The sequence below is a fragment of the Acinonyx jubatus genome, chromosome C2 (assembly GCF_027475565.1).
Source record: "Acinonyx jubatus isolate Ajub_Pintada_27869175 chromosome C2, VMU_Ajub_asm_v1.0, whole genome shotgun sequence".
Lineage (NCBI taxonomy): Eukaryota > Metazoa > Chordata > Mammalia > Carnivora > Felidae > Acinonyx > Acinonyx jubatus.
In genome coordinates, this window is record NC_069384.1 from 13,409,050 (window position 1) to 13,420,295 (window position 11,246).

Consider the following 11,246-nt stretch of genomic DNA (forward strand, 5'->3'; position numbering starts at 1 on the left):
CTACTTTACTTTTTTACTACATGCCTTTCTCTTTTACTTTTTTTTTTACTACTTTACTTTTTTACTACATACCTTTCTCAGTTCTAGGTGCTGAGGCCATACCTCCTGCCCTCACCGAGCTTACCTTCTAGCGTGCGTGAAGTCTGAAGTCACAGACGAGCATGTCCGATGGTGATGGACAAGAGCAAGGAAGTGTGCTAGAGCATCCTGGAGGTGGGGTTGGGGGATAGGGCTGTAATTTTCATAGGATGATCAGGGAGGATCTTCCCATGAAAGACAGGATGATTGAGCAAAGACAGGAAAGAGGTGAGGGAGGACGCCAGGTGCCTTTCTGGGAGAGAAGGTTCCAGGCCGAGGCAAGAGAAGTGCGGAAGCCCCGAGTTGCAGCTGTGTCCCGTTGTGAGAGGAACACTGGCGTGTGAGAGGAACAGGAGGAGGCCGTTGCAGCTGTGACAGCGTGAATGAGCAGGAGAGGACTGAGGGGGCGATTGGGAGATACTCGACAACGGGGGGCTGTGTGGGTTAGGCTCCGGATTGCACAGGGCCTCGCAGGCCATTGGAAGGTCTTCGGGGACCATGGATGGACTTGATTTCACTCACTTTATACCATGAGAATAGACTGTTTGGGGGGCCAGGATCAGGGCAGAATCAGCAAGATGAATTAGCAGGTGGCCGTGACCAGCATACGGGTGATGGAGCTGGTGAAATACAGCCAAATTCTGGATACATTTTGAAGGCAGAGCTGACGGGATTTGCTGATGGATGGGGTGTGAGGTGTGAGGGAGGAGGGAGGTGTCCAGGAGGGACAAGAGGCACATGTACTTGGGGGACGAGCGGTGGTGTCGGTGGACCTTGGCTGCTCCAGGCAACCTGGGCCCTTCTTGGCCGTGCGGCAGGAGTTCCAGGCCAGCAGCGGGAAGGAAGGCTTGCCTATGGAGTTCCCCATTCTTGAAGAGTTTATGAGTGGCTGGATGGGTCATTCCATGGTGGCCAAGTCACCTCTTTTAATTCAGTGGCCACCACCTGTACCCTTGGCCCTGGCCTCGTGCCAGCCACAAAAGCGGCCAGGGTTTGAGGAGGTCACAACTGAACCTCTAACAGATGCCCAGTTCAGAGGACAAGCCCCGTGATAGAGGAGAATCTGCTTCTGTGAGGGAGAACCCCTTGGATCCGGAGAACAAAGATTGTTGAGGACCGATTCCTACCGCGTGCGTCTAGACTTGGTTTTGGTCTCGGAAAAATACTTCTGGGTGTGATGGGAAGAACCCTCTTGGGCTCAGCGTGTTGGTGGGTAGTTTCGGATCACCCACACATCTTTGCTCGTTCCTCCCGCTTTTCTTTTTTTTTTTTTAATTTTTTTTAACGTTATTTATTTTTGAGACAGAGAGAGACAGAGCATGAACGGGGGAGGGTCAGAGAGAGAGGGAGACACAGAATCGGAAGCAGGCTCCAGGCTCTGAGCCGTCAGCACAGAGCCTGACGTGGGGCTCGAACTCATGGACGGTGATATCATGACCTGAGCTGAAGTCGGACACCCAACCAACTGAGCCACCCAGGCGCCCCTCCTCCCGCTTTTCTACAGGGGTGTCTGAAGCGTACTATCCCACCCGTCATTGCCAGGACGCTGAGCACTGGGCCAAGGGGAGGCAAATCCTCACCCCCAGGCCTGGTTTCTTGTTTGTTTGTTTAAATTAAGTTTTAAATTTTAATTCCAGTATCCTTAACATACATTGTTATATTAGTTTCAAGTGTACAGTATAATGATTCAACACTTCCATAAGCTACCCAGTGCTCATCACGACAAGGGCACTCCTCACTCCCCGTGACGGGGAGTATTTCACCCCCCACACCCCCACCTCCCCTCTGGTGATCATCTGTTTGTTCCCTGCAGTTAAGAGTCTGTTTCTTGCTGTGTCTGTCTGTCTCTCTTTTTGTTTTTGTTTTCCTTTGCTCGTTTGTTTTGGTTCTTAAATTACACACGAGTGAAATCATATGGTATTTGTCCTCCTGTGACTTATTCTGCTTAGCATTGTACTTTCGAGCTCCCTCCATGTTGTTGTAAATGGCAAGATTTCATTCTTTTTGATGGGTGCATAATATTCCATCACATACACCTTGTCTTCTTTATCCATTCAGGCAGAGTCGAGTAACTGCCTGGACAAAACCTGAAATAGTTACTCTTTGATTCTTTACAGAAAGAAAGTTTGCTGACCCACGGGCTAGAAAATAAGAGGATGAAAAAGGCTATTGGGGGATGGAGCATACAGAAATGTTCCTTGTCAGTCACTTGAACGCCGCTCAGCCTTAGTGTGTGTGAATGTGAAATTCCATACCTCACAAATTGTGGCTTAACGTTGTTAAGATTTTACTTTTTTTTTTTTTTGTTCGTTCTTCTACAGGTTAGAGGACGTTATTTTTATACTTAATAGGAAATACAATTCAGCACGGGTAGGTTCACATTTAATATTGGTGTCATTTTACTGGGCAGATGGTTGTATATATTAGTATTCAGTTAGTATTAGTATGGAATATTAGTGTTGAACCTTCTGTAATCCCAAAGTTTAGCATTTAAGTCTTGATTTGCCATTTGGTCCTCCTTGGATAGTAGAAAGTTTCTCTCCCATATGAGTGTATTAATATTGTGTGGTTTGTTTTGTCTTTGTGTGATCAAGAATTCTCCATCCCCGAGGCACCTGGGTGGCTCAGTCGGTTAAGCATCCAACTTCGGCTCAGGTTATGATCTCGCGATTCGTGAGTTCGAGGCCTGTGTCGGACTCTGTGCTGATGGCTCAGAGCGTGGAGCCTGTTTCGGATTCTGTGTCTCCCTCTCTCTGCTCCTACCCCACTCACACTCTGTCAATCTCTCTCTCAAAAATAAACATTAAAAAAAAAAAAGAATTCTCCATCCTTTTAGTAAATGCAAGGGTTTTCAAAATAAGTAGACTTGCATTTTCTCCCCCCTAAATGGGACTTAGATAGTTTTATCTAAGTTGTTCCTTTTGTCTTTTAGCTATATTGTGTGCTATGTTATTCTGGAAGGCTATGGAATTCTTCATGTAAGAAAAAAAATAAAAGAATGAAATAGATTTAAAATATAAAGGACTTTTCTTTCTTAATTGCATCTTAATGTAATAAAAGCCAGAGAGTAATTATTAAAAATGATAGAAGAAAAGAATTAAAACAATAAAATTGCTTAGCAAAGATCCTGTTTCATAATGCAGTCGGATATAATTGGTATCATAATGTGTAATTAACAATCTTTCTTTGAAGTATGAGGCGTGCATTTGGGCAGGCAGGGGACCTCTTAGGAGCGGTGATGTCTGAATTAGTTCTTACCGTAGTGCTTCTGAATCTGTGTACAGATTGTAGCATCTTGCTTCCTGCCTTGTTAGTTGCTTTTTGTTGGTAGAGAGAGATCATAAACTAAGGGCTAGGAGAGATGGTTCCCCAGAGCTTGACCAGCCACCCAGCCACCGCTGCCCCCAGGATTGATTAGGGACAGGAGAAGACAAACTCCTGGATACCCGCTGTGGTTTTAGCTCACACCTCAGGGCAGTTCCCTGGCGTAGACCAGATGGGGGACCCTTCTTGCCCTGGTATCAGGTTGGCCTGGGGCGTGTGCTTTAAACGAGCTGAGAAGCCTCCTTGACCTCATTTTCTAGACCCACCCCCATTCTGGCCCCATGGATCTTACTGCAGATACCGCCAGGAAAGATGAGTCCAAGGAAAAGTACCACCAGGAAACAGAGGGGGAAGGTAATGGATTCACAGGCTCGGAGCCTGAGTCTCACTTTCTCTACTGCCCACCTTGGCTCCATCTGACTCCTTGAAGACTGGGACACCAGAACACTCAAGAACGCAAATAAAAGCACTGGCAGAGACTATTCCAGGCAGATCTGAACTTCTGTTCACTACTTCTTTGGTTCTAGAGTTCCGTGCCCACGAGGCACCACGTATAGGCTTCTGCGGGAGGCGTGGTGGTGGGTGCTCTTCATCGCCCCCTGGTGGGAGAAGTTGGCTCTGTGCGACTGTAGAGGGGGAAACGGCCACTCCAGAGCTTAGCTTTTGAAAGAAATCATGTGATGGGAATGCGGTGGCCGGGGGCCGGGGGGGGGGGGGGGGGGGTGTGCAGCACTGCCCAGCACTTATTTGAAAGAGACTACCACTGCTGAGAGATTTGACGCCTCTTCTTTGGAAATAGATTGTAGAGTCTGGGGCGTGTCCTTTGGAATATCTTCCTCAGTGGCAACTCTTTCTCTTTTTGGAGTGGTTTTCATTTTTGGTAAAATTTCTTTTCTTTTTCTTTTTTTTTTTTTTTTGTGTGTGTGTATTTATTTTATTTATTTTGAGAGAGAGAGAGAGAGCACACTTGAGCAGGGGAGGGGCAGAGAGAGAGACTCCCAAGCAGGCTCCACGCTCAATGCCAAGCCTGATGGGGGGGGGGGGGGCGCTGGATCTCTCGACTGCGAGATCGTGACTTGAGCTGATATCAAGAGTCCCACGCTTAACCGACAGAGCACCCAGGCACCTCAATTTCGGTAAAATTCTTTTTTTTTTCCCCGGTAAAATTCTTAATGCAGTTTCCTCTCAATTGGTTTCTCCTGTTCTTGTCTGCCTGATGTCCACTGTCCATGGTGTAGTCTGAGAGATCTCAACAGCAGTCAGATCTCATTACTCCTCTGCTTGGAACTTCCGGTGGCTTCCTCCTAAACACCAGACTCCGCCATGACTGCCAGGCCTCCAGTGATTTGTCCGATTCCCCCTGCCCTCACCACCTCATTTCCTCTTAACTGTGGGTCCTTCCCATACCTCCTTTCTGGGACTAGAATACAGCCAGACTCAGGTCTTCCTCCTGGATGTCAAGGAACGTCATCTTCCAGCAGGCCTGGCCAGTCCTTTACTTCCTGTAGGGCTCTACTCAAACATCCCCTCCCCAGAAAAGCCTCCCAGAGCATCAAGTATGACGTAGCCACCCCTCAGCACACGATCTCCCCAAGCCCCTGACACCACTCTAGTCTCATCATGGCCCTGGGGGCCATGGGGACTCCCTCTTTTACTCACTGGCCCGTTCATTGCTTGTCGCTTTTAGAGCCAAAGAGTCCCAAGGTCGCTAGTGGTTCATTGCCACTATGAGGCCTGCCACAGCACAGGTGCTGTCACCCAGAGATCAGTCCCTGACGCAGCGTAAATTCTTCAGTTGGATGGGTCTTCTCAATAATTTCCCGGGATGACTCCATTGAGGGAAGGGTTCAGATTCAGAAATACGTACTCTGATTTATCTTGGTAACGAAAGCAAACCAAAGCAAGGCAGTCTCTTTATCAAACCTCACGTGTGAGACTGGTCTTCGGTGCAGAAGCTTATAACACAGGGTGTGTATCCTGTGGTTTTAGACCTCAGTAGCCGCCGCCTGAAACCCGAGCACAGCACAGTTTCACTTGGGTAACAAGGGGATTCTCTCAGGGTTTCTCAACCTCAGAACTGCTGACACTTTGGGCTGGATGATTCTTTGTGGTGCACGCTGTCTTGTGTATTGTGGGATATTTAGCAGCGCCCTGGGCCTCTGCCCATGAGATACTAGCACATCGCCACAGCTGTGACACCAGAGTGTCACCAGATGTTGTCAGACATCCCTGGGGAAAGGGAAGTAAAATCTCCCCTGTTAAGAACCACTGGTCTAGAAACATCTACCTACCCAAGGTCTACCATTAACCTTTTTTTTTTTTTTTTTTTGTGCAAAAATGTGGTTTATTATTTTTTTTATTAAAGCATGGGGACAGGACCCGTGAGCAGAAAACACTGTTACTATTTATCTTTTGTGTCATCCATTATCATTTTTGTAAAGCTTATTTGTTTATTTTTGTGTGGGGGGCGGGGGAGGTGACAGGCAGAGAGGGAGAGAGGGAATCCCAGGCACAAGCCCTGAGATCATGACCTGAGCCAAAGTCGGACGCTTAACCGACTGAGCCACACAGGTGCCCTTGTAGCATCCTTTATCATTTATCCACTAGTGTGGCTCAAATTTGAGACAGTAGCATGGTATTCAAATTTAGATTATGTCGATGACTGATGTGCTGTTTATAATCAGCATTTGTGATCTTAGTTCCTTTGTTGTTATTGTCCCATTTATGGACTGTCTCCCCCCCTCCCCCAACAAAGGAGGGGGGGTGTTCTTTGCTAGTGCATTGTGTGAGTAGGATACTTAAAACCACACTCTTGACTGGAAGGAATCTTGAAGGTTCTTTGGGCACTAAATACCCAGTTAATGTCGGTGTCCTCATTGTTATGTTGTTCGTCTTTGTATTTTATTTATTTATTTATTTATTTATTTATTTATTTATTTATTTATTTAATGTTTCTTTCTTTTTTTGGGAGGGTGGGGAGGAAGGGGCAGAAAGAGAGAGACACAGGATCCAAAGCAGGCTCCGGGCTCTGGGCTCTGAGCTGTCAGCACAGAGCCCGACACGGGGCTCAAACCCACGAGCTGTAAGATCATGACCTGAGACAAAGTCGGATGCTCAACCGACTGAGCCACCCAGGCGCCCCCCCAGCAGCTTCATATTTTAAAGATGAGGAAACTAAGGCCCAGTGAAGGACAGTGATTCACCCAAGTCATGGCTAATTGCAGAGCAATGCCCATATGGGTGTTTCTGGGGGATTTTCCTGCACTTCTGTTTTCTGTGTAGCTTGGTGGTGTGATTAGTGGCGTTTTCTGGGGGCTCTTACTCCTTGTCTTCGGGGTCCCTGCTGGAGCCTGGGCAGCAAGTACCACTGTTCCAGGCATGTCGAGGATTTACGGACAAAATATGTTTTAAAAAGATGATTGGGGAGGGGATTAGTGGAGTCAGAGGAAGGGAGGGACAGAAGAATACCTTAAATGGCATAGACATTTAACTGAAAAGGGGAAACTGAAATGCCAAGGAAATAAAAAGAGGAAGAAGGAGAAAGTTCTAAATAAAGGAGTTGACAAATGAGCCAAACACGTATGGGTCTTGTTTACAATGTGATTTGAACAGACCCACTGTGTGTGTGTGTGTGTGTGTGAGAGAGAGAGAGAGAGAGAGAGAGAGGGAATATCAGAGACATTGAGAAACTAAATGGATCATTGGTAGCAGAGAGGAATTTTGGCGTAAAAATTGTGTTGATGTTTACAAAAAGGTCCTTCTCTTTTAGCAATACATTGTGTATTTATGGATGGCATAGTTCGATGTTTGAGATTTTCTTCAACATAAAGAGTCTGGTGTGGGAGGGTCATTGAAACAGGATTGAATAGCTGAACTTGGGTTATGGATACATGGGGATTATGTAACCATAGTTGTTTATGAATCGGAAGCTGATCAACTTTGGTAAATTGCAACGTTGTTTGCAGTTAAAAAAAATGTAAATACACTATGAGACATTTGTCAATTTTGTAATCTTCTCTCGAAGAGAATTCCCAAGCCCAACAGATGCTGCCAGTTTCGCTGGCAAAGTCCCTCTGTCTGGAGCCACAGGCGGGTGTGGGAACAGGAGCCGGGGGAAGCCTGTCCTCACCAGGTGGCAGGGGGCTCCACACCCCTCGGCCACTGCTTTCCACCAGGTCTCGCCCTCTCTGTGCCTGCGGTGACCCTGGCGCGAGGTGGGGCTGTAGGTGGGCTGGGTCCAAGGACCGGGAGGGGGTCCCGCAGGGCCAGTAGGGTCTTTGGCTTTGCGTCGGATAGAAATCAAATGGGAGCTGAGAAGTGAGAGCAGGGTTTATTGAAGTCATAGATACTGAACATCTGGAAGACTCAGAAAGGGGAGGAGAGTGAGTGTTGGAGTGAGTGTCGTCTTTGCCTGGGGCCTGGGGTTTTTATTTTGTATTTTGTATTTTTTTTTAGTGTTTATTTTTGAGAGAGAGAGCATGTGCGGGAGGGGCAGAGAGGGGGACAGAGGATCTGAAGTGGCCCCTGCGCTGACAACAAGTGAGCCTGATGCGGGACTCGAACTCACGAACCTCGAGATCATGACCCGAGCTGAAGTCAGATGCTTAACCAACTGAGCCACCCAGGCTCCCCTGGGTTTTTTATTGAGGATTATGCTCTGGTGTATGTCTCATTTCTGTGGACCAACTTTTCTCCCCCCACCAAATATTTTATTATTTAACTACCATATAAATAATATATGTTTTGTGTGTGTGTGTGTATGTGTGTGTGTGTGTGTGTGTGTGAAAACAATGCAGAGTAAAAATGAAAGTTCCTCTCCTTCTCTGTTTCCCCATGAATTTCATTGCCCTTTCCAGAAATAACCATTTATAATAAAACGATGAGTATCTCTTTAGGCCTTTTTGTTGTTGTTGTTGTTGTTGTTGTTGTTGTGTTGTTACCCCCTAGACAGTGTTTTTATTTATTTTTATATTTTTGTTTTTTAAAGTTTTATTTATTCAAGTAACCTCTGTACCCACCATGGGGCCCGAACTCAGGACTGTGAGATCAAGAGTCACACCCTCCTCAACTGAGCCAGTCGGGTGCCCCAAGTGTTTTTTATTTTTTGATTTTTTTTAATTTTTAATAATTCCAAAAAAAAAAAAAAAAAAGCAGTCACAGAAAGTTGGGAAGATAGTCCCAAGAGAGGCCTCTCCTCCCTTCCCTGCAGCCTTTTGAGAGGAAGTTGCTGACTGATGCCCCCCCATCCTGGAATTCGTGGTCATGTTTCCTACAACCACGACATTCTGTGAGTAATTGTAATTATAGGCCTCAACATCAGGATATTAACACTGACCTACGACTCCCTCCTAATCCTCAGACCAGAAGCAGATTTCACCTGTTGTTCACATCATGTCCTTTATAAGCAAAAGGATCTGGTTCCGAACTATATGTCGCATTTGGTTGTCATTTCTCTGAGTACCCGTTTTGAGCTATGCCTTGTTCTAAGCACTTGGAATTTATCAGCAGAAAATATAGGCAGAACTCTGTGAGGCAGGGGAGACAGAGAGAAACGGTAAACGTAGCAAATACTGAATCTTGTAGAATGGTAACAGGGGCTCGATGCTGTAGACAAAAATACAGCAGGGCACAAGGCAGCTGGAGGGCAGTTTTAAAAATGCTGGTCAGGACTGCCCTGATGAGAAGAGGCTTCTGGACAAGCACTGGGAAGAAGGGTGGGTGTCAGGGAAGAACGTTCTGGGAGGAGACGGTTAAGAGCCAGTGCTGAGGCTTTGAGGGGAGCATCCCTCTGTGTCTGAGCAAGGAGGCCAGTGTGAGGGAGGGGCGAGTGGAGAAGGATACAGCCAGGAAAGAGAGGCCAGGTCATTCAGTCTTTGGAGGCCAGTCGGCTTCCTCTCCTTCATAACCCATGGAAATGCCTTCGTCCTCCGGTCGCTCCTTTCCCTGATACTTCTTGGCCTCCTTCCACCGATGCTCCCTCTTGCCTTGATGGGTGTGACTTTGGACTGTGACAGCGCTCACCCTCTTGGCCACTTTCTGTTTGACACTAACTTTGCCCTTGACTGATCTTTTTTCCTCCCTTGCTCGTGGCTTTGCCTCTCTTAGTACTTTCTGCCTTTGAGAACTTAACCCAGCCCCTCCCCCAACAGTGCTTCCTCTGGAGCAGGAGTTGTTCTGAGCATGAAACAGTTACTTGCTGATAGCAATCATCAGTAGCAACCTTGGGCAATAGGTACTATTATTTTTTCCCCCCATTTTATGAATGAAGAAATTGAGGTATGGAGAGAATACATAACTCGCTCACGACCACCCAGCTGGGAGGTGCTGGGGCTCAATCCCAGGCATTTACCTCCAGCATGTGGGCCCTTGTCTACTGTGTTACAGACGCAGGTCCATACCTGACTTCTCTCCTGAACTCCAATTACTCCAGTTTCTGAGAAATTCATAACAAGTAACCACAAACTTAGGGTCTTCAAACAACACACACTTAGGGTCTCACGGTTCCGTGAGTCAGGAATCTGGGCACGGTTCAGTGGGTCTTAAGGCTGTAACCTAAGTGTTTGCCGCTGCATTCTCATCTGGAGGCTGGCCTGGGGGAGAACTGGCCTCCAAGCTCATTCACGTTGTGGGCAGATTTCGTTGTGGGCAGATTTCGTTTCCTTGGGGTTGTGGGACTGGGGGCCCTGGATTGTTACTGACTCTTAGCTGGAGGCCACCCTCACCTCCTAGCAGCCGTCTACATTTCCTGCCACATGACCCCCTCTATAGGCAGTTCACAGCCAGGCAGTTTGCTTTTTTTTTTTTTTTTTTAAAGTTTATTTATTTATCTTGGAGCAGGGGAGGGGCAGAGAGAGAAGCAGAGAGAGAATCCCAAGCAGGCTCCACATTGCCAGCGCAGAGCCCCACACTGGGCTCGAACTCCTGAACCGCGTGATCATGACCTGAGCTGAAATCAAGAGTTCGATGCCTAGGGGTGCCTGGGTGGCTCAGTCGGTTGGGCGTCTGACTTCGGCTCAGGTCATGATCTCGCGGTCCGTGAGTTCGAGCCCCGCGTCGGGCTCTGTGCTGACAGCTCAGAGCCTGGAGCCTGTTTCGGATTCTGTGTCTCCCTCTATCTCTGACCTTCCCCCATTCGTGCTCTCTCTCTGTCTCAAAAATGAATAAACGTTAAAAAAAAAAAAAGAGTTAGATGCCTAATGGACGGAGTCACCTAGGTGCCCCTGGCAGTATGCTTTTTAAAGGCCCTGTCTGCTGGAGCACCTGGGTGGCTCAGTCAGTTGAGCGTCTGACTCTTGATTTCAGCTCAGGTCATGATCTCATAATGGTGATATCGAACCCCGCATATATGCTGGGCATAGAGCTTGCGTAAGATTCTCTCCCTCCCTCTCTACCCCTGTCCTGTGTGCACACACAAGTGCTCTCTCTCTCTTTCAAAAAAAAAAAAGGCTCAGCTTACTAAGACAGCTCTTCTAATGTTTATTTTTGAGAGAGACAGAGACAGAATGCGAGGGGGTTAGGGGCAGAGAGAGAGGGAGACACAGAATCCGAAGCAGGCTCCGGGCTCTGAGCCTCCAGAACAGAGCCCGATGCGGGGCTCGAACTCATGGACCATGAGATCATGACCTGAGCCGAAGTCGGACGCTCAACCGACTGAGCCACCCTGGTGCCCCAAGACAGATCTTCTAAAATGAAATATAACCAGTAGGGTGATGTCCCATCACCTTTGCTGTTCCATTGTTTAAATTCAACTCTTGGGTCCTGCACGCAATTGAGGTGGGGGTCGTACAAGGGCGGGGGTCATCAGGGGTCCCCTTAGCATGTGCCCTCCATAGAGTGGCTCACTG

The 11,246-nt window shown here is 47.5% G+C and overlaps 1 protein-coding gene across 3 annotated transcripts in view; it reads left to right on the forward strand.

Moving 5' to 3' along the window:
• Positions 1-4,085, forward strand: part of LOC106977845 (uncharacterized protein C10orf95-like) — a 182,660-nt gene extending 178,575 nt beyond the window's left edge. For 2 of the 3 annotated variants that reach the window (XR_008297568.1, XM_053220645.1), the window contains exon 5: positions 82-4,085. Coding sequence is in view for 1 of the 3 variants with exons in the window: in XM_053220645.1 (XP_053076620.1) it covers positions 82-94 (13 nt within the window). In the remaining 2 variants the exon portion in view is untranslated. The remainder of the gene's footprint in view (positions 1-81) is intronic. The other variant, XR_008297570.1, reaches the window with a different exon arrangement.
• The last annotated feature ends 7,161 nt before the right edge of the window (positions 4,086-11,246 follow it).